Below are 19,847 nucleotides of genomic sequence, written 5' to 3'. Positions count from 1 at the left end.
CCGCGCCGCTTCCGCCGCGCCGGCCATGGGCTCCGAGGCGGCGGCGCTGCTGGAGGCGGCGGATTTCGCGGCCGGGAAGCACAAGGGGCAGCGGCGGAAGGACCCCGAGGGCACCCCCTTCATCAACCACCCCATCGGTGCGGAGCCCCGCCGGCACCCGCGCCCCCGCCCCGCTCCCGGGGCACCGCCGGGACGCCCCCCCCCCCCGCCCCCGGGAGCCCCAGGCCCCCTCTCCTGTGCCGCCCCCCGGGCACTGCCCACCCCCGCGGGTCTGAGCCCCCCGGGGTCCCCTCCCCTGCCCCAGCCCCTGTTCGCCTAGGGGGGCTCCCCCAATGCTGCCGCCCTGCCAGGCCCAGGGGTCCCTGTCCCACAGCCCCCTGCCCGCCCGGCCTGGGGATGGCCCCCAGCCCCTTCCTGCGAGCCCCAAGCCCCCTTCTGCAAGCCCCCAGCCCTCTCCTTTGATCCCCCAGCACCATCCCACCAGCCCAGCCCACTCCTGCGAGCCCCCAGGCCCTTCCTGCGAGCCCCCAGCACCTTCCCACCAGTCCAGCCCCTTCCTGCGAGCCCCCCAGCCCCCTCCTGCGAGCCACCAGCACTTTTCCTACGGCCCCCCAGCACTCCTGTGAGCCACCAGCCCCAGCTTGAGCCTTTCACCTGACAGGATGTGCTTGCAGGGTCCCCCCTGCCCCAGGCACTGCCTGGCCCAGGGCATATCTCAGGGGCCTCCTCACTGCCCAGTGCCCACCCATCCCCCCCGCCTCTGGGAGCCGCTGCCCTGTCCCGGGGCTGTCTGTTCCCCACCTGCACCCCCATCCCACCCCTCTGCTCTGCGTCGCAGGCGTAGCCAGGATCCTGGCCCACGAGGCTGGTGTGACTGACATCGTCGTGCTGCAGGTAAACACCCTGCCTGCTCCCTGCCGCGGCGGGGGCCTGGCCCCCGACGTCCCCCGACCCATCCCCTCCTCGTCCCAGGCCGCCCTCCTGCACGACACGGTGGAAGATACCGACACCACCTTCTCTGAGATCGAGGAGCGGTTTGGGGAGGAGGTGAGGCATGTCGTGGAGGAGGTGACGGATGACAAAGCGCTGCCCAAGATGGAGCGGAAGCGCCTGCAGATCGAGCGGGCACCCGGCAGCAGCCCCAGGGCCAAACTGGTCAAACTGGCCGACAAGCTCTACAACCTGCGTGACCTGAACCGCTGCACTCCGCAAGGTAGAGCCGGGACCAGGGCCTGGCCGGTGGCACCAGCACTACCGTGACAGCCCTGGGAGGGGGCTCCCCCGAGCGCTGGGCTGCCCCCCGCTCCCTGCGTGGTGCTGGGGGACACGGGGGGCCCTCGGTCATGCTCCGGGCCTGGCCCGGGGGGTGTCACGGTGTCAGAGGGGGCAGCACCGGGCGGCGGGGGCGGCGGCACCAGAGGCGCAGGACCCCGGAGCCACTCGACCGAGACCCAGCGGGGCTCGGGGAGCCGCTTCCCGGTGGGGGCCGCAGCTCTGCGGGCAGCGCCCGGACACGGACCGGGGAGGTTCCGGCCGGATGTGACGTATCGCCCCCCGTGTCCCCCCCGCAGGGTGGTCGGCGCAGCGCGTGCAGGAGTATTTCCAGTGGGCGGCGCGGGTGGTGGCCGGTCTGCGCGGGACGAGCCCGGCGCTGGAGGCCGCGCTGCAGCGGCTCTTCGAGGAGCGCGGCCTGGCCCTGGGACCGCCGGGGAGCGGCGGCGACACCGGGGACCGGGAGGGGCGGGAGCCGCGGGCGGAGCGCGCCGGCCAATAAACGTGCGCAGAGCTGGAAGGGCCGCCTCCTTGCGTTGCCATGGCGCCGGGCACTTCCGGCGCGCGGGTTCCGCCGCCGGGTTCCGCCGGGGCCCGCGGCCGCATTCGGGCGTTCCGGGCGCCGCGTCGCCCCCCGCGGCTCCCCGCAGCCCCGCCATGGCCTTCGCCGGGCGCCGCGACGTGCCCGAGCCGCCCGACTTCGGCATCCTGAAGCGGCTGGCGCGGGACCAGCTCATCTACCTGCTGGAGCAGGTCCGGGCCGGGCCGGGGGGAACCGCCCGGGGCGGGGGGGGTCGGGCGAGGCTTCGGAGGACGGCGGCGAGGGCGGGCCGCACCCCGGGGGGATCCCGCACCGGGGACGGGGGTTGGAGATGCGGCGGGGGCGGGGGCGGCGGTGGGGCTCTCGACCCCGGGATCAGCCCCCGGGGCCGTCGGGGTGGGAGCCAGAGAGCAGCGGGGGGGCGCTGGCCCCACGCCCCACCTGCCCGCAGCTCCCCGGGAAGAAGGACCTGTTCATCGAGGCCGACCTGATGAGCCCCCTGGACCGCATCGCCAATGTCTCCATCCTGAAGGTACCGCGGGGGCTGGGGTGGGCAGCTGCCTGCGCTGCCTGCGCTGCCCACTCACGCCCCGACCTCTCCCTGCAGCAGCACGAGGTGGACAAGCTGTACAAGGTGGAGAGCCGGCCGGCCCTCAGCACCAGCGACCAGTGAGTCCCCCGCTGCAGCAGCCCCCGGGCTGCCCACCGGGCCTGCAGCCTCCCCAAAGCTGGGCCAGGCTGGCGGGATCGGGAGGCAGGTGGGGGGGATTGTGCCTCTTCCAGCTCAGGATTCGGCTCTGCTGGACCAGACGGGTCCCAGGGCAGAGCTGCTGAGGGAAGGGGGCCAGGGAAGGGCTGGGCATAAGGGGCCTCTGCCTCCCCTCTGTGACTGCAGGTTCTGCTTCCTCGTCCGGCCGCGGATCAAGACCATGCGGTACATCGCCGGTGAGTGCGAGGGGCTGTTGGCTGTCACCCGCTGTCGACGAGGCTGGGGCTGCGGCTGCCTCGTGGGCACACGCAGGTGTGGGGAGCATCCCGTGGGCTGAGGGTCGCTGCTCTGGGCTACCGGTGTCAAGTGGGCTTGAGAAGGGCTTTCGGCGAGGTCACAGCCTCAGCAGACGGGCCCCCCGCCCAGGGTTTTTCTCACTGCCTGGGGTATTTGGGGTCCTGTGAGGTGTGGGACCCTGGAGCTCATTAGACAAGAGGAGCTGTGCCCGTTCAGGGGGTGGGCAGCCTTTGTAGAGTCCACGTGTTTTTTGTCCGCAGATATTGTCAATGCTGACAAGATGTCGGGGAGGAGCAGGAAGTACAAGATTATCTTCAGCCCCCAAAAGGTCAGTCTGGCCGCGCTCTGCTGCCAGTTACCCTGTTGCTCTGTGTCTGCCTGGCATGCCAACCCTTCTACAGACACCAAAAGTTCTTCATTTCTAATCCAGAAATGTTTAATCAAAACCAAATGTTGCGATGCCTGGGAATGAGCTGGGCCCCTCCATCGCCAGATCGTTTCCGCTGGGCCCTGAGGGTCTCTCCTTCTCTTCCAGTTTTATGCTTGTGAGATGGTGCTGGAGGAAGAGGGAGTCTTTGGTGGTGAGTGGAGCTGCGGCGCCGGCCCCTTCCCCTCCCCGAGGGCTGGCTCACGGTAGCTCTAAGGCTGCAGAATCCCAGTTGAATCCCAGTACTGGGATCCCTGTGCTGGCAGGGCCAGAGCGTGGGCAGGAACCACAGGTTCCCCTCAGCCTGGCTGCTGCCTGCAGGCAGGTGTGCGCATGCCGCAGCGTTGGCACCTCTGCTCTGTCTTCTGGGAGGAGGGAGGGTTCTGCCACGGAGCCCTGCAGGGAGGCCCCGGCTTTCTGCTCCCCTCACCCCCATTTGTCGGGCTGGTGTGATCCTTAGGGCTGTTCCTGCTGCGGGTTGGGCAACTGTCACCTTTCCCTGTCCCAAATGCAGATGTCACCTGTGATGAATGGTCCTTCTACCTGCTGCCCCTGGACGAAGACATCATCAGCATGGAGCTGCCCGAGTTCTTCCGTGACTACTTCTTGGTCAGTGGACGCTGCCCTGCGGGGTGGCAGCCCTGTCCCTGCTCGTGTGGGGCTCGGGACAGGAGAGCTTTGATCTCGCTGTCCTCAGCCCTCGCTGCAGGCCCTTTCTGCTGTCCCAGGGCGGCTTTTGCTGGGGGCGGCTGCTCTGAGGGGCAGTGATGCCTCCCCTCCTCCGCACGCAGCCCCCCCGCGCTGCCCCCTCCTCTGCTCCCTCCCCAGCAGCTCTGGGGCATCCCGGCTCGTTCCTGTGCCCGTTCCTCCTGGAAGTGCCGAGCCCAGGCCTACTGCATCTCCAGCCGCGTTCCCCGACGTGGCAGTTGTTTCCCACCCAGCCTGGACCCACTCCCCAATGTCTCCTCATCCCTCCAGGAGGGAGATCACCGCTGGATCAACTCGGTTGCCCGAGCCTTGCAGCTACTGAACTCCCTGTATGGGCCTTTCGGCAAGGCCTACGGGATCGGCCGGTGCGCCAAGGTACGGCCGGGCTCGGCCGGAGTGCAGGGAACCCCCTCGGCTCCCCGTAAGGGGCACGGCTTGCAGGGAATCCAGCCCCACCAACTGCAGAGGGTACACCATGCTGCTGCCTTGTTCCAGGCAGCTCCGGGGGGCTCGGCAGGTTTGTGGGGGGCTCTGCCGTCCCACAGCCAGTGCTGCCTGTGCTGAGGTTGGGCAGGGGCAGCCGCCACAGCATCTGCTGCTCGTTGGGGTGTTGTGGAGCTCCCCCCGCCCTGTAAGGGGAAGCGCTTGGGCCCCAGGTCTGCAGGTTGTCCCTGTCCCTTGGCTCGTGTCCTGACTGGACCACAGCAGTGCAGGAGGGGCTGGTGCTGGGGGGAGCCTGGGGCTGCTCCCCTGGGCTCTGCCACACTCTGCCTGTCACAGATGAGCTACGAGCTGTGGCGGGACCTGGAGGAGGAGAGCGAGGGCGACGGCCAGGGCAGGAAGCCCGAGATTGGCAACGTCTTCCTCATGGACAGAGGTAGGCTGGAGCGAGGTGGGCAGTGGGCGAGGGCTGGGCAAGGAGGAGCAGCTTGGCTGTCAGCTCGCCTGGAGAAGGATCTGGTGAACCAGGCAGGGAGCAGGAGGAGGCAGGGGCGGCTGGCTGCAGTGGTCGAGGCCAGGCAGGGCAGTGTTGGGCAGGGGAGGCAGGAGGAGCAGGAGGGCATCCTGGACTCCGTCTCTTGTTGCAGACACAGACTACGTGACAGCACTGTGCTCCCAGGTGGTGTATGAGGGGCTGGTGGACGACACCTTCCGCATCAAGTGCGGTAGGTTGCCCGGGAGGGTGACAGGGTGGTACGGGGCCCTGCACCCGCCTGGTGAGAGGCTCCGGGGATCGGGCCCGGCATTGCCAGAGCCAGGGCCTGTGTGCTGCGGCCCCGAGTCTGCTCCCTGCGGGGATGGTCCCAGCATTGGGTGCTGCTGGAGGCTGCCCATGATGATGGCCCTTGGTCTGACCAAGCAGCAGGGTGGGCATCCCCCATCTCTGCTGCCTTTCGCAGCAGGGCTGATGTGTCTGGGGGTGTCACTAGTGCTGGGGCAAAGCAGCTCTTCATCCTTCTCTGCAGGGAGTGTGGATTTTGGGCCAGACGTCACCTCTTCTGACAAGAGTATTAAGGTGCTGCTCAATGCCCAGGACAAAGTGAGTCCTCGGGGGAAGCAGGTCCCCTGTGGCACCGGGAGGAGGCTGAATGGGGCACTTCCCCTTCCCTGAGCCTGAGCCAGGAGCAGCCGGGAGCTGCTGGGCCTCGGAGCACATGTTTGGGATGGGTCAGGGCATAAAGACCAGAGAAACGTGGTCTGCGTGGGCAGGGTCCCTGCTTGCGGGGTGCGTGGTGCCGGCCAGTCGGTATTTTGGGGCACTGACCGCCCTGGGGGGGTTATCCCCTCGTCACCCTGCTCAGGCTGGTGGCAAGTGTCGGCTCAGGGGCTGGGGCTCCCGCGCTGGCACAGGGGAGTGTGGGGCACATGCCCAGCGCTGACAGCCGCGGTGCTCTCCGCAGGTCTTCAGCCAGATTCGGAACGAGCACTTCTCCAGCGTGTTTGGCTTCCTGAGCCAGAAGTCGCGTAACCTGCAGGCACAGTACGACGTAAGCATCGCCCCAGGGCGTGGGACGCCTGCCCTGCTGTCCCCATGCAGCCCTGTCACCTCCCCGGGTGCTCTGTCTCCCACAGCGGCGCCGCGGCATGGACATCAAGCAGATGAAGAACTTTGTCTCCCAGGAACTGAAGGGACTAAAGCAAGAGCATCGCCTGCTGAGCCTGCGTAGGAGCTGCGGCCGGGACAGCGGGGAGGGAGAGGCCTGCGCCCGGCAGCTGCCTGGGCTCCTGGGGGAAGCTGGGGGAGGGGGGGGCGGGCAGTGACAAGCGATACGTGGGGCTTGTCACACCCCCAGAGCGGCACCTCGAGTATGTCCAGAGAAGGGCAACGAAGCTGGTGCAGGGTCTGGAGCACAGGTCTGATGGGGAGCGGCTGAGGGAACTGGGGGGGTTTAGTCTGGAGAAGAGGAGGCTGAGGGGAGACCTCATCGCCCTCTACAACTCCCTGAAAGGAGGGTGCAGAGAGGGGGGGATGAGTCTCTTGAACCAAGGAACAAGCGACAGGACAAGAGGGAATGGCCTCAAGCTGCGCCAGGGCAGGGTTAGACTGGCTCTTAGGAAGTATTTCTTTCCAGAAGGGGTTGTTGGGCGTTGGAATGGGCTGCCCAGGGCAGGGATGGAGTCCCCATCCCTGGAGGGGTTTATGAGTCGGGTTGACCCAGCGCTGAGGGATCTGGTGGAGTTGAGAACGGTCAGTGTGAGGTTAATGGTTGGACTGGATGATCTTCAAGGGCTTTTCCAAGCTTGATGATTCTGTGATTCTCTTTGTGACGCAGATATTGGTGCCTGTGAGTCCATCATGAAGAAGAAAACCAAGCAGGACTTCCAGGAGATGATCAAGGCTGAACACTGTGAGTGCTGTCCCCTGTCCCAATCCTTGCTCCCTGCCCTCTGCCCTGACCCACTTGCCCCAGGCCTGTGCAGCCTTGCACCTGGGTGCCCCTGGTGTGACTGCAGTCCTTCAAGGGGGTTCTCGAGGTCTTAAATAGGGTCAAGCTGCATCCTCAGAGGGCTGGGGTGGGGTGGGGGGCCCAGCATCACAAGCCTGCCCCACTCCCTGGGGCTCAGGGAGGGCGGCCAAGCCCAGAATCCTGGTGAGAGCCCTGGGGGCAAGTGAAGTGACGCTGGCTGGTCCACGCCACAGCTCTGTTGGAAGGTGTCGACGTGCGTGAGAGCACCAGCTTCATTGAGGAGCACATCGACCGGCAGGTGAGAGCGCACCGGAGATGCTCCGGCCGCCCCGTCCCGTGGTGGGGGGTTCACGACCTACTCCCCCCCCAGGTATCCCCCATCGAGAGCCTGCGCCTGATGTGCCTCCTGTCCATTACGGAGAACGGTGAGCGCGCGGGGCAGGCAGGGGCGGCACCGGGGTCCCCCCAGCCTTGGTGCCGAGCTCAGCCCGGTGCTCCCCACAGGTCTCATCCCCAAAGACTACCGCTCCCTCAAAACCCAGTACCTGCAGGTGAGCGTCTGGAGGCCTGCAGCAGCGCCAGCGTCGTGTCGGACGGGGCTTCCCCTCCCTGCTGTGGCTTGGCGCCGGGCAGCAGCACCCCCAGGGATGCTCGGGCTGGCTCGGCAGGGCAGCCCCAGGCTCTGCACAAGCCCTGAGCTCTGCCCGTGCCCCTGCCCGCGGGGTTGTTCTCAGCAGCCTCCCCACAGACGCAGCCCCCTGCTGGCAGCTGGGGCTCTGCACTGAGCCAGCTGTCCCCTCCCCAGAGCTATGGGCCTGAGCACTTGCTGACCTTCCACAACCTGAAGCGCGTGGGGCTGCTGACCGAGCAGGCGGCGGGAGAGACCCTGACTGCCGTGGAGAGCAAAGTCAGCAAACTGGTGACGGACCGCGCCGCAGGTGAGAGCCAGTTCTCCCCCGCATGTCCCCTGGGCTGGGGGCAGCCCACGGACAGACCTGCCCTGTTGGGAGCTGCTGCCTCAGAGCCGGCTGGAAGCACCTGGCAAATGCGGCCGCTGCAGGCGCGGAGCACGTCCCCAGCGATGCAGCTGCGAGCAGGGCCCTCTCCTAGAGCTCGGCGCAGCCCCTCGGCCCAGCCTGCAGCTGGATGGTCTGAGACAAAGCCAGAGGCCCTGAGCTGTTTCTCCTCGTCTTCTTTTCCAGGAAAGATCACAGATGCATTTAATTCTTTGGCCAGGAAGAGCAATTTTCGAGCCATAAGCAAGAAGCTGGGCTTGGTATGTCCTCACAGGCAGTGGGGGGGCTTCTCCCCGGGACAGGGGGTCACTGCTGGGGAGGGCAGCTCTGTGGCTTCTGTCCTGAGGAGGAGGAGAGGTCCTGGGGTGTCAGAGGTGACATTTCCGTCCCTGGGAGTCGGATGCACAGCCTGCCCAGGCTGCAGGTGTGGGCAGGGCGTGGCAGAGGCTTGCTCTGAGGGTCTGTCCCTCCTCACCCACTGGCGCCTCTGAGGGGGTTGGTGGGGCCCTGAGCAGTCCCGTACCCTGAGCATCACACATCTCTGCAGATCCCCCGGGTGGACGGAGAGTACGACCTGAAAATGCCTCGGGACATGGCTTATGTGTTCAGTGGGGCCTACGTCCCCCTGAGCTGCAAGATCATCGAGCAGGTGAGCCCGTCTGCTGCTGGCAGAGCACTGCGGGCGTCCCCCCGAGCCCTGGGGGGTCCCTCCACCCGGGGCTGCAGCTAGTGGCATTCGTCTGCTGGTCACTGCCTCCCTCCGGGTTCTGCTGAGCCTGACCTGGGCCTGACCTGGGCCTGACTTGCTGCCCTGTCCCTCAGGTGCTGGAGCGCCGGGGCTGGCTGGGCCTGGAGGAGGTCGTGCGGCTGCTCAATGGCAACGAGTTTTCCGTCTCAGGTAGCACCAGCGTCAGGCTGGGGGCGGGTGGGCCTGGGGCCGGTGGGTCCGACAGCGCTCTGCCGCCTCCAGACAGCGCCGTGGAGGACAACCCCGCCTGGGAGTCCCAGCGCGTCGTCCTCGCCGTCTTCCTGGGGGGCTGCACCTTCTCCGAAATCGCTGCCCTGCGGTTTCTGGGGAAGGAGAGAGGTAGGAGCCGCAGTGGGACGGGGGGCTCGCTGCCCGCCGAGGGGCAGTGAGCAGGCAGGAGCCGGGGGGCTCCCGCAGCCACATCGTAAAGCCGAGCAGCAGCCATGCTGGGTGTCAGCCGTGGCTGAAGCTGCGTGGAAGCAGGGGGTGGGGGAGATCCGTGGGCCCCCCTGGTCGGCATTCCCTCAGCTGGGAACCGCTCTGTGAGCGCCAGCTCTGCCCCACAGTGCAGCCGGGGCTGGCGGGGCACTGGTGGGGCCTCTCCCACAGGGTGCAAGTTCATCTTCCTGACCACGGCCATCACCAACAGCGCCCGCATGATGGAGGCCATGATCGAGGCCAAGGCCTGAGGCCCGGCCGGGCTGGGGGGCGGCGGCTGGGGAGGGCTCTGCCGCCCTCCGTGCCCCCCTTGTGCCAATAAACATCTGTCCTGGCACCCACCCGGCTCCGGCTCCGTCACGGCGCTGCGGCCCGGGGGGGTCCCGCGGGGGCAGCGCCTGTGTGGGGAGGGAGGTTGGGACTGGGGGTCCCCGTCCCGGTGTTGGGGCGGTCCTTGTACTGGGGGGCGGGGCCTCCGGCGCCAGCAGGGCGCATGCGCAGCGTGGCTGAGGCACTGCCCGGGGAGTGTGGCCTTGCGCGCGCCACCGCGTGCCCCTGGTCAAATGACGCGCGCACGCGCCCCCCTGTCAAATGACGCGCGCACGCGCCCCCCTGGTCAAATGACGCGCGCACGCGCCCACCCCGCCTCGCGGCGGAGTTGCCCGTTACCCGTGACGGCACCGGCCTCGCTCCTGATTGGTTAGCGGCGCCGAAGGCTTTTCGCTGCCATTGGCTGGCTGGCGGCTTGGGGCGGGGCCGGCCGCGAGGGCGGTGGTTGGGCAGAGCTGGCGGAGAGGGTGCGGCTGAGCGGCGGTTGCGGCGGGCGCTTGTGTTGAGGCGGGCCCTTGTGCTGAGACCGGCGCTTGTGTTGAGGCGGGCCCTTGTGCTGAGGCGGGCGCTTGCTGCGGCCAATACGCGTCCGGGAGGCGAGTTTGAATCGGCGGAGCGAGTGGCGAGCGCAGAGCGAGAGCGGAGCGGGGCGGCCGCCATGAGGAAGAGGTACGGGGGCACCGGGACCGGGACCGGGACCGGGACCGGGGGCGGCGGGGGACGGGGGACACGGGCTGGGCGGCGGGGACACGGGCGGGGGGCGGAGGGGGTGTGGGCGCGCCCCGCCCGGCGGCCGCTGATGGCCGGTGGGCCCCGGTGCCCTCAGTGAGGTGCTGGCGGCCGAGGCCGTGTCGTGCCTGAACCGGGCCATGGCGGCGCTGCGGGACATCTGGGAGGAGATCGGCATCCCCGAGGAGCAGCGCCTGGAGCGCACCGAGGTCGTCAAGAAGCACATCAAGGTGAGGGGAGCGGGGGGTGTGCGGGGGTCCGCGCGAGGTGCGGGGGTCCCCAGGGGGTAAGGGGGTCCGCGCGAGGTGCGGGGGTCCCCAGGGGGTAAGGGGGTCCGTGCGAGGTGCGGGCGTCCCCAGGGGGTAGGGGGGTCCGCGGGGGGAGTTGGGGGGTGTCCCTGGAGCTGCTGTCCACCCCACACTTGCTTGCTGCTGGGCCTGTGGCTGCAGCGGGAGCTCCTCTGGGCCGGGGCTGGGGCCAGGGCCAGGGCCAGGACAGCTTGGCCTGAGCTCACCCAGAGTTCTCTCTCGGGGCCCCCCTGGGCTAGGCTGCGAGTTCAGGGCTAGTTGGGTCTAGTGGGAGGTCCCCGCTTGGGTCAGGAGCACCCAGGGACATTGCCGTGCCTCTGTGCTACCCCCAATCCTGCTGGGCACCCCCTGCTGCTGACCCCTTCCTCTGGGCCTTCACTCAGCCCCAGCAGCAGGTCTGGGGCTGTGGTCCTCCCCCGCCTGCCTGCTCCCGTGCGCGGCCCCTTCTCGCCCCGCAGCCTGTCCCTAACCCCACCTGTGCCGCAGAGTCTCCTGGACATGATGGTGGCAGAGGAGGAGAGTCTGAAGGAGCGTCTCCTGAAGAGCATTGCCCTGTGTCGGAAGGAGCTTGACACCCTCTGCAGGGAGCTCCAGCTGGACCCCTTCGAGGTAAGGTATCACTTTTCACTCCCAGGATCCTGCTGGCAGCAGCCTCTGCCCAGGCATCTTATGAGGCCGGAGCTCACAAGGCAAACACCTCTTCAAAACCACTTTTCCTGATGCTTGGTAGAGCCGAGGGCTTTGTGGCTCCTCGCGGGTTGGGTGTTGGGCGATGGCTGTGAGGAGGTCGGGTGCCTTGCAGCATCTCATTTTGTGTGTTGGTGCTGCGTTTGCACCTTCCTGGGGAACATCTTGCTCAGAACTAGGGTCCGCGTCCCCAGTCTTCATTTAAGAAGCCTAATTATGCGAGTCAGGTCTGCGAGAGCTGTGGAGAAGAGAGCTGATGTCTGGACTCTTGTAGGCAGAGGAAGACAGTACCATTCTGCAGATGGAGAAGAATTTGCGGACCCGTGTGGAAGTGATGTTAAAGCAGAAAAGGGACAGGAAGCATGAGCTGAAAACCCTGCAAGAACAAGATCGAGACTTGTGCGACATCCTCTGCACAACCCCCTTCTGCATCGACAGCAACGCCGTGCCCAGCCTGGAGGACCTGGACCGGTACAGGCGCCACTTGGCCTCCCTGGCCACTGAGAAGGTACACGGAGCGGGGGAGGATCTTGCTGAGGGCGGCATGCGAGGCGCTTGCCGGTTTCTAATGCCACTTGTCGCCTCCAGGAGCAAAGGCGGGAAGAGTTTGTCAGCAGCAAGCGGCAAATCATCCTCCTCATGGAGGAGCTGGACCACACTCCAGACACGAGCTTTGAGCGGGACGTGGTGTGTGAGGACGAGGAAGCCTTCTGTTTGTCCAAGGACAACCTTGCTGCCCTCCAGGATCTGCTGCAGCAGGTACGCTGGTGCGCTGAGGCAGTGCCGGTGGCTCTTGGGGCTGGTGAAGGGTCCTGGCAGCAGTCAGCATCGTGGTGTCGAGAGCAACTGCTTGGCCTCCAACCAGCCTGGGTGTTCAACATCCTTTCGGGAGCTTTTGCAGGGAGATCATGGACGATGAGCGAGTGGCTTTGCGCTGGCGCTGACCCTGCACTCTCCCCCTGCAGCTGGAAGGCCAGCGGTCCCTGAACGAAGCTGTGTGCGCAGAGCTGCGCTCCAGAATCATTGCGCTTTGGGAGAGGCTGCAGGTTCCTGTGGAGGAGAGAGAGGCTTCTGCCGTGCACGTGGCTGGGTCCAGAGCCAAAACCAGGAAAGCTGTAAGGACCATCCCACACCCCTGGAGCGGGAGGGTTGGGAGCGGCAGCTCAGGGTTTCACCCTCTGGGCTCTGCCAGAGCCGAGGAGCCGCTTCCAGCAGTTGGGTGCGAGGTGAGCAGGATAAATCCTGCCCCTGCGGGTGGAGGACCTGGGAGTTGGTGCTGGTGACTGCCTCATCTTAGAAAGTAGCTTCTACAGAAGATAAATCCTGTTCTGCTCATCTTCTTCTTGCACTGCCTTCTCTGAGTGTGTGCTTTGATCTCGTTGGCAGCTGCAGCTGGAAGTCGACCATCTGGAGGAGCTGAAGCTGCAGAACATGAAATCTGTGATCCAGGCAATCCGGGAAGAGCTGGCTGGCTACTGGGACAAATGCTTCTACAGTCAGGAGCAGCGGGAAGGCTTCAGCCCCTATTATGATGGTGGGTGCTGGCTCTTGCTCGCCGACTCCCCGGAGAGGGGCTGCCCTTGGCTCCCAGGGGCGTGGGGATCCAGCTGCTCCTCAACCTGCCTCTGTACCCTCTCCAGAGGACTACACAGAGACCCTGCTCGAGCTGCACGATGCTGAGGTGGGGAAGATGAAGAGCTACTATGAAACACACAAAGATCTGTTTGAGGCTGTCCAGAAGTGGGAGGAGAGCTGGAAGCTGTTCCTGGAGCTGGAGGTATTGTCCGAGCGGGAACGCGCTGGGTCTCCGGGCAGCACACGCCACCACTCCTGTGTGCAAAGTGCTGCTGGGAAAGACCAGGGAGGCAGCAGGAAACTGCAGTGGGTCGGCGAGGGGATGGGGTGCTGTATCGAGAGCGCTGGTGTGGTTTGTGGCGGGGGTGGCTTCCTCCAGGGCCTCTGTCCTGCGGGGTGTCTGTCGGGCTGAGGCTGGGCACCGTCTGGGCGTCTCCTGACCTCCCTCCTGTACTAGAGGAAAGCAACTGACCCCAGTCGTTTCACCAACCGTGGGGGAAATCTGCTGAAAGAAGAGAAGCAGCGAGCAAGGTTGCAGAAGACCCTTTCCAAGGTAGGTTCGGCCCTGGAGAAGAAGCTGTAGTGCCGAGTAGGCCAGCGTAGCGCTGACCAGGGAGAGATGCCAGTGCTCAGGGCAGCCTTCACCCTGCCCCTGTGTCCCCACCAGCTGCAGGAGGAGCTGGAGACCAGAGTCCAGGCCTGGGAGGCAGAGTTTGAGGGGGCTTTCCTGGTGAAGGGACAGCACTTCATGGAGTACGTGACTGAGCAGTGGCAGCTGTACCACCTGGAGAAAGAGAAGCAGAAGCAGGAGCGGGTGAGTGTGAAGCTGCCTCCTGGCCCTGCCTGGCACGGGTGGGGGAGCTGCCCCAGCCACCTCTCCAGCGCTGCCCGGGGCTCTCGGCCTTCTCACACTCCACCTGGGAGTGGCTCTGTGCGCGGTCGCCTTTCTTTGACGCTGGGACTGGTGTCCGTTGCTGTCAGTGTCGGTGTTGAGCCCCTTTCTCTGTGCTGGAGCCGCAGGGTGGCTCTGGACACCTGTAAATCTGTTGCCATCGCGGCTGTCTGGCCATGCGCTGCCCGCGGGGCATCACCCGCTGCCACCACCCGGCCCTTCCCCTGGCAACCAGCAGCGAGCGGCCGCTCCCCGGCTCCTCTGCTCGCCTTGGTGAGTGCGGATCTCTTGCAGCAACTGAAGAAAAGCCGCCAGATCGAGACGGAGATGATGTACGGAAGCACCCCACAGACAGCCATCAAGCGCCGGGTGCTCGGCCCCCACACGCCTGGCAAAGCAAGGAAGGTAAACTCTGTGCAGAGCAGCGCAGACGTGCTGGGACCCTGCGGGGTCCGGGGAGATGCGGGGTGCTGCGGGGCGGGAGGGGAGCGGGACAGGGTCCCTTGGTTCCCCTGGCGCAGTGCAGCCGCCGGTTTCCTCCCTGCCTGACGCGTGTTCTGTTCTTCCCCTCAGCTCAATGGCACTTCCATCTCCAGCGCTACACCCAACAGCACCATCCGCTTGGCTTTTGGGGGAACCATCTACCATTCACCCACCTCGCGGTTGCCACCTTCTGGAGGGAAGGTCAGGAGCTTTCCGGGGAGCCCCTGCCCGGTGGGGTGGGCTGGGGAGGAGAGGGGTGAGCCAGGACAGCTCAGCTCCGACTGCTGTTGTGCTCTGCTCTGCCACCGCCCTGCCAGGCTCCTGGGGTGCAGGAGCCCCCCTTTGTCCATAGCCTTGGGCTGCCCTGAGCCTGGTGGGGAATTTCTGGGACCTGAGGGAGGAGGAGGGTAGTAACAGCACCCAGGAAATCTTCCTCCAGCACAGAATTATATTTTTTTTTTTTAGCATACCTCTGTGCTGAGCCTGCAGCTTGGGGGTTCCTTCAAATTGTGGGTGTGGTGCTGCATATTTCTGGGATCAGAATTTGGCCCTGGAGGGATCCTGGAGCTTGAACCTCCCTGAGTGTCGCAGAGTGACAGGCAGTGAGGCCAGCGCAGCTCCCCTAAGCTCCACTTGGTTCTTGTGTCCTGTCTAACTGTTGCTTCCTCCCACAGTTTGGCCAGGCTCGGACCCCCAGCCGCCTGCCGGCAAAGCCGTCCCGTCCTGGACACCAGGAGAGGAACAAGGAGAACATGTCCCAGCTGAACGGAACCACCCTGAGCGGTGGGTGCACTCCCGCAGCCCCTGCCCAGCGTAACCACAGCGTTAATTCTGTTGCCAGCACCTATTCTGAGTTTGCGGTAATTCACCTCTTCTAAACCCACCTCCCCTCGCTAGGCAGCACAGGGGTTGTGCTCCCTGCCCCCCCCAGAGCCCCCCACGGGGCTGCAGCTCCCTGCAGCCCTCCCGCTGTCCCCACACAGCCTGGCGGATCTCTTGGCTCTTTATCAAGAACTTAAAAAATAGAGGTTTAGTGGCTGAGGCCAAGCACTGCTCGTGTCAAAGGCCCTGAGCAGCCCCGTGGGGAGCAAACGCAAGAGAAACGCTGATGTGGGGGGCACCCCCCAGCCCCGGGTAAAGCCGTGCGTGGCCCGGGACCCCCGGAACAGCCCCGCTGTGCGAGGTGGGTCTATCTCCAGCTGCTTGAGCATCAGGACCAAGGGCCCCCCCTTTCCTGCGGGTCTCTGCGCTTGGTGAGCAGAGGCTGCTCCCGCTGACGGATGGGGCTTTGCTGCCTTCAGCAGCCACTGCTCTTCACAAGCACCGACGTCGGGGCAGCACTGGGCAGAGTGGCCCCGTGTGCCCGGGGTTGTGCTGAGGGTTCCCCCGGGCTCGTGCACGGGGCAGGAAGGTGCCTGTCTGTGACGAGGCAGGTTCCTGCTCTGTGTACCCTCTCTCCAGGAGCGGGGCAGGGCTGTCCCTGCCCTCCTGCTGCCTTTGCTGCTGGGCAGCCTCTTTGCTTCCCAGCCGGGGGCTTCATGGGCAGCAGCTCCTCCTGCTTCTGCCCTCTGCCCCCTCACACCCCTCTCCCACTTCTTCTTTCCACAGCGCGAACTTTCAAAGGCTTCCAGATCTGACAGCAGCTCCCGCGTCCTGAACTCCACCACCACCACCGCCTTCTGCTGATGCGCGGACCCCTAGGCTCCCCCTGCTCGTAGTTTTGTAGAGATCACTGCTCAGGCAGAGACCTCCCCCCACACCCCCAAAGTTCCAGGATTAATTTACCTGGGTCCCAGACCTCCCTGGGGCCAGCATGGCGCTCTGGGGGGGTGGGGGGGTCCTGCCTGCCAGGGTAGGGTGTGAAAGGGGCACTTTTAAATACTTGCTTTTATTTAGGTAATTCTTGCTAATGTTTGTGATTAAAGATTTGAGTACACGGTCATGTTTAGGGTATGTTAGGATAGTGCAGCAGTGGGGGCTGGCTCTGGCTGCAGCCCCCTGGGGTGAGCGTTGGTACTCTGGGACAGACAGGACCTACCTGAGGGCTCTTCTCCATTTCTGTAGCTGTCAGGCACCAGCCTCTCCCTTTCTTGGCAGCGCAGCAGCCTGGTTGAGGCGGCAGCTGGTTTCAGAGCCTTTGCTTGGCCCCAGAGCACTGGGCTCACCCCTGCTGCAGGCTGGGCGTGGGGCTGAGGGTCTCATCTCTCCCACAGTGGCAGGGGGAGCAGCAGGCCTGGGGACAGCGAGCCCAGCGCTTCAGCCCACATGCACCTTTGGTAGCAAAGATGTCTGTGTCTGTCCCTGCTCATGACTGATTTGCACCTTGTTATCACTACAGTCCCCCACTTGCTGTTATTTATTCTCCAGGTTCTGTCCCCTTGTTCTGTAACTCTGTATATACTGTTGATGGAAATAATAAGTTTATGTGTATAAAGCCACTGCTGTCTGTGTCTGTGGGGGCCTGGCTCCAGGGGGGCTGGGGGAAGCTGGGAACGTCCTTTGTACACAGCACAAATCACCACCGCAGCCGTTACCAGAAAGTTTATGTAATAAATGTGTTCAGCCTCTCCCAGGGTCGGCCTTAGCGCTCGTGCGGCTGCGTCAGGCACCAGCCCAGCTCCAGGGTGAGCTCAGCTCACCCAGACTAAACCCGGCCTGATCCTGTCCTGGGGGATGGGTGGTGCTGGGGCTGGTCCTGGCAGCTGGGGGGCAGGAGCAGAGTGTGCCTGTGTGCTCCTCACCTTGCTGCTGTCATGGTGGGGGGCTGGGGGGGCCCTCATGGCTCCAGCATGTGGATGTGGGGGGCTGGGGGGGCCCTCACGGCTCCAGCACGCAGACGTAGGTGGTCCAGGGCCCGCACACCACCTCCTCCGCCCGCAGCCCCTCGGCCTCCAGGTACTGGACCCGGCGCGGGCGGTCGCAGCTGCCGCTGTCCCCGTGTCCCAGCTGCCCGTATTTACCTGCAGACACCACAGTGGTGCCACGATGCGGCCCTGGGGCCTCTGCCCTCAGCTCCCGGGCCATTTTGGGGGGCGGAGGGAAGAAATGTGGGAGCACCCCCCTCCACCCAGCTCCAGCCAGGGACCCGGGGCTCTGAAATAACTCATCACACAAGTAACAGCAGCCGAGGGGAAAGAAGCAGAAAACAAAAGCGGGTCCTGGGGGCATCGTTCCACCCCAGCAAAGGCATCTTACCCCAGCCCCAGGTGTAGAGCTCGCCGCCTCCTGCAACCGGGACAGCACCCATCAGCCTGCGCCGGACCCCATCAGCTGCCCCCACCCCGGGGCGCCGCCCGAGCCGGGCACTCACGTGTGACGACGGCCGTGTGCCGGGACCCGCAGCTGACCCCGCTGACCTCCTGCTCCTGCGGCAGGTCCAGCAGCGCCGGGAACGCCTGGATGGAAACGAACGTGGTGTCCTCGGCAGCCGGCGGCTCCCGGCGTGGCGTCACCTCGGCATCCCCTGGGGAAGAGACGACCCTCAGTGCCCCGGAGCCACTGGGCTCTGCCAGCCTCGAGCCACACTGGCCCCACACCCAGCTACCAGCCCCACACCGAGCTGCACCATCCCCACACAGAGCTACTGGCTTCACACCAACTGCTGACCCCACACCAAACTGCCAGCACCGCCGCAGGGACCCAGCACCCCCCCACTGCCCCCACCCCGACCAGCAGCACCCTCACCTGCCCCCGTGTCCTTGTCCTGTGCCCGCTCCTCCGCCAGCGGTTTGGAGGGCAGAGCCAGCTGGCCCGACTCATTCCAGCCCCACATGTAGAGATCTCCGGCCTCTGCGGGAGGGGGGAAGTGCATCAGGGGTGTCCCCGGAGCAGAGCTCGGCGCTGACCCCCCCCATTGCAGCAGCGGTTGGGTGCTGCAGGGGCACCAGCACAGTCCAGCGCCGCACACCCCCGGGACCGGGGGTAACAGTGACGTGGGGCTCGGGAGTGCCAGGGCCGTACGCTGCTGCCGGCCGCCCCAACCCTCCGCGCCCGCACGGCCCCTCACCGCTCACGCTGGCCGAATGCCACCCGCCGGCCGCCACCGCCCGCATCGCCACGCCGGCCAACGCCTCCACCAGCCGCGGCTGCAGCTCCGACTCCAGCGTCCCGTGGCCGAGCTGCCCGTGCCTGCGGAGAGACGCACAGGGACAGACACAGACAGACAGACCCACACCTCCCGCACCCCACCGCCCTCGGGCCCCCCTGCCCCGCCGTGAGCCCACAGTCCTGACCCAGCCCCTCCTGCCCGTGCTGCTGCTGCCGGCCCGGCCCCCAGGACCCCAGTGACAGGGGGTTGTGGCAGGGGCACAGGCACCAAGGGCGGTGTGTTTACCAGCCGATTAGTTTACTGATCAGGTAATTATCACTTCATTATTTTACCGTGGTGACTAATCAGTCAACGCTACAGAAACCTGAACTGGTTTGTCTTAGGCCTGCAAGCTAACGGGGGGGGCTCAGACCCTGCGGTGACCCCCCCACCCGACATCCTCTCACCTGCAGCCCCCACAGTCCCTCCTGTATCCCCCACATCCTCCCCGTTCTCCCTCCTGCACCCCCGTCTTCCTCTCTGTCCCCCCCCAGCACACTCCTCCCCAGTATCCTTAATCCCACACGTTCCCTCTTCCCCTCCTGACCCCCCGGCAAACCCACCGCCGTCCCTCCCTGCTGCCCCCCTTCTCCTGCCCCCCCATTCCTCCCCATCCCCTTCATACCCCCTACACCCCCCCCTTCTCCCTTGCACCCCTTCCACGGGATGGCCGCACCCTACACCCGCATCCTCCCCCACACCCCTCCTGCCCCCCACGGCCCCCCCCCGCGCTCACCTGCCGCCGCCCCACGCGTAAACCTCCCCGCGGGCGCCCAGCGCCAGGACGTGCTCATGGCCCAGGACCAGCCGGCGGGCCCGCACCCCCCGGGGCAGGGGGGTGAAGAAGGGCGGCCGGGGCCGGGCGAACCCTCCGGGCAGCAGCGGGAGCGGCGGGGGGCGGCGAGGCCCCGGCGGCAGCGCCCGGCTCCAGGCGGGGGGGCCCAGCGGCGCCGCCCCCAGCGCCGCCGCCCTCGGCCAGGCGCGGGCCCCCGCCGCCCCCCGCAGCACCAGGTGGGTCTCGGAGGGCAGCGCCTCGGCCCAGCCCCGCAGCCGCCGCCGCAGCCCCGCGCTCCGCAGCTCCAGCCCCGCGCCTGCCGCACCGGGGCCGTGAGCAGCGGGGAAGGATGGGGGGATCCCGGGGGAACCGGCGCCTCGGGGGGATGGGGAGGTGGGGAGAAGGGGACATCCCGGAGAACCGGCGCTGGGGGGGGGGGGCGACGGAGCGTCCCGGGGGAACCGGCACCTCGGGGCGCGGTGGGCGAACGGGACATCCCGGGAAAACGGCGCTGGGGGGAGGACACGGGGCATTCCGGGGCAACGGGAACACCCCGGGGGGGACCAGCACCGCCGGGGGGTTTGGAGGGGAAGGAGGGGACATCCTGGGGAACCGGCGTCAGGGAGCGGGGGGGAGCGGACGGGATAGACCGAGGGGAGCGGCGCGGGAAATGGGGGCCCGCGGCAGGAACGGGGACCGGGGGCACCGGCCTCGGGCGCTCACCGGTCTCCACCACCACGTAGCTCCAGGCGGGCCACACGCGGCGGAGCCCCCCGGGGCCCGGCTCCAGCCGCCGCGGGCCCGGCCCCGGCCCCGGTTCTCCCGCCGCCTCCTCGGTGCTGAAGCCGAAGACGAACCAGGAGCGGCGCGGAGCCGCCATGACGGGGCGGGACGGGGGGCGGAACGGGGGGGGAGG

The 19,847-nt window shown here is 66.5% G+C and overlaps 4 protein-coding genes across 10 annotated transcripts; 3 read left to right on the top strand and 1 right to left on the bottom strand.

The window, feature by feature from the left end:
* Positions 1-11: 11 nt before the first annotated feature.
* HDDC3 (HD domain containing 3) lies at positions 12-1,792 on the top strand. Its single transcript, XM_074880606.1, has 4 exons — positions 12-137; positions 839-894; positions 973-1,213; positions 1,572-1,792. The coding sequence occupies exons 1-4, from the start codon at positions 26-28 to the stop codon at positions 1,772-1,774; spliced, it is 612 nt and encodes a 203-aa protein (XP_074736707.1). The 5' UTR covers positions 12-25; the 3' UTR covers positions 1,775-1,792.
* Positions 1,793-1,840: 48 nt separating this feature from the next.
* VPS33B (VPS33B late endosome and lysosome associated) lies at positions 1,841-9,402 on the top strand. 2 transcript variants are annotated; one of them, XM_074880600.1, is made up of 23 exons: positions 1,841-2,025; positions 2,265-2,345; positions 2,421-2,482; positions 2,709-2,758; positions 3,080-3,147; positions 3,355-3,400; positions 3,761-3,855; positions 4,225-4,329; positions 4,735-4,831; positions 5,043-5,120; positions 5,421-5,494; positions 5,856-5,942; positions 6,028-6,118; positions 6,729-6,803; positions 7,097-7,161; positions 7,234-7,288; positions 7,368-7,414; positions 7,669-7,801; positions 8,066-8,139; positions 8,427-8,528; positions 8,702-8,777; positions 8,850-8,966; positions 9,237-9,402. In XM_074880600.1, the coding sequence occupies exons 1-23, from the start codon at positions 1,930-1,932 to the stop codon at positions 9,314-9,316; spliced, it is 1,854 nt and encodes a 617-aa protein (XP_074736701.1). In that variant the 5' UTR covers positions 1,841-1,929; the 3' UTR covers positions 9,317-9,402. The 2 variants fall into 2 exon arrangements, with proteins under 2 accessions (XP_074736701.1, XP_074736700.1); XM_074880599.1 differs by having other exon boundaries at positions 7,612-7,801.
* A 3,911-nt stretch (positions 9,403-13,313) lies between these two features.
* PRC1 (protein regulator of cytokinesis 1) lies at positions 13,314-16,506 on the top strand. The gene is made up of 5 exons (XM_074880011.1): positions 13,314-13,508; positions 13,881-13,991; positions 14,160-14,270; positions 14,744-14,929; positions 15,678-16,506. The coding sequence occupies exons 1-5, from the start codon at positions 13,314-13,316 to the stop codon at positions 15,753-15,755; spliced, it is 681 nt and encodes a 226-aa protein (XP_074736112.1). The 3' UTR covers positions 15,756-16,506.
* On the bottom strand, positions 13,362-19,811 carry RCCD1 (RCC1 domain containing 1). Of its 6 annotated transcripts, none has more exons than XR_012630433.1 (7): positions 18,893-19,803; positions 18,076-18,197; positions 17,754-17,858; positions 17,380-17,532; positions 17,265-17,294; positions 16,811-17,029; positions 13,362-13,478 (listed from the first exon to the last, which is right to left on the bottom strand). XR_012630433.1 is itself a non-coding variant. In XM_074880604.1 (7 exons), the coding sequence occupies exons 1-7, from the start codon at positions 19,809-19,811 to the stop codon at positions 16,887-16,889; spliced, it is 1,065 nt and encodes a 354-aa protein (XP_074736705.1). In that variant the 3' UTR covers positions 16,596-16,886. The 6 variants fall into 6 exon arrangements, 3 of the variants coding, with proteins under 3 accessions (XP_074736705.1, XP_074736702.1, XP_074736704.1); XR_012630431.1 differs by lacking the exon at positions 13,362-13,478 and adding an exon at positions 16,195-16,302; XR_012630432.1 differs by lacking the exon at positions 13,362-13,478 and adding an exon at positions 16,251-16,340.
* Positions 19,812-19,847: the final 36 nt, after the last annotated feature.

Source organism: Strix uralensis, chromosome 11 (assembly GCF_047716275.1).
Source record: "Strix uralensis isolate ZFMK-TIS-50842 chromosome 11, bStrUra1, whole genome shotgun sequence".
Lineage (NCBI taxonomy): Eukaryota > Metazoa > Chordata > Aves > Strigiformes > Strigidae > Strix > Strix uralensis.
This window is presented reverse-complemented; position numbering and strand designations above follow the sequence as displayed.

Bases quoted from the DNA above. Each gene is read 5' to 3' on its own strand.
- RCCD1 (XM_074880601.1), bottom strand. From the start codon at position 19,464: ATGCCCCGTGTCCTCCCCCCAGCGCCGTTTTCCCGGGATGTCCCGTTC. The intron at 18,198-18,892 runs GTGAGCGCGGGG...GTCTCTCCGCAG, and splicing joins TACGCGTGGGGCGGCGGCAG to GCACGGGCAGCTCGGCCACG. The intron at 17,859-18,075 runs GTGAGGGGCCGT...CCCCTCCCGCAG, and splicing joins GCATTCGGCCAGCGTGAGCG to AGGCCGGAGATCTCTACATG.
- VPS33B (XM_074880599.1), top strand. From the start codon at position 1,930: ATGGCCTTCGCCGGGCGCCGCGACGTGCCCGAGCCGCCCGACTTCGGC. The intron at 2,346-2,420 runs GTACCGCGGGGG...CTCTCCCTGCAG, and splicing joins CCAATGTCTCCATCCTGAAG to CAGCACGAGGTGGACAAGCT. The intron at 7,289-7,367 runs GTGAGCGCGCGG...TGCTCCCCACAG, and splicing joins CCTGTCCATTACGGAGAACG to GTCTCATCCCCAAAGACTAC.
- HDDC3 (XM_074880606.1), top strand. From the start codon at position 26: ATGGGCTCCGAGGCGGCGGCGCTGCTGGAGGCGGCGGATTTCGCGGCC. The intron at 138-838 runs GTGCGGAGCCCC...TCTGCGTCGCAG, and splicing joins CTTCATCAACCACCCCATCG to GCGTAGCCAGGATCCTGGCC. The intron at 1,214-1,571 runs GTAGAGCCGGGA...TCCCCCCCGCAG, and splicing joins GAACCGCTGCACTCCGCAAG to GGTGGTCGGCGCAGCGCGTG.
- PRC1 (XM_074880011.1), top strand. From the start codon at position 13,314: ATGCCAGTGCTCAGGGCAGCCTTCACCCTGCCCCTGTGTCCCCACCAG. The intron at 13,509-13,880 runs GTGAGTGTGAAG...GATCTCTTGCAG, and splicing joins AGAAGCAGAAGCAGGAGCGG to CAACTGAAGAAAAGCCGCCA. The intron at 13,992-14,159 runs GTAAACTCTGTG...TCTTCCCCTCAG, and splicing joins CGCCTGGCAAAGCAAGGAAG to CTCAATGGCACTTCCATCTC.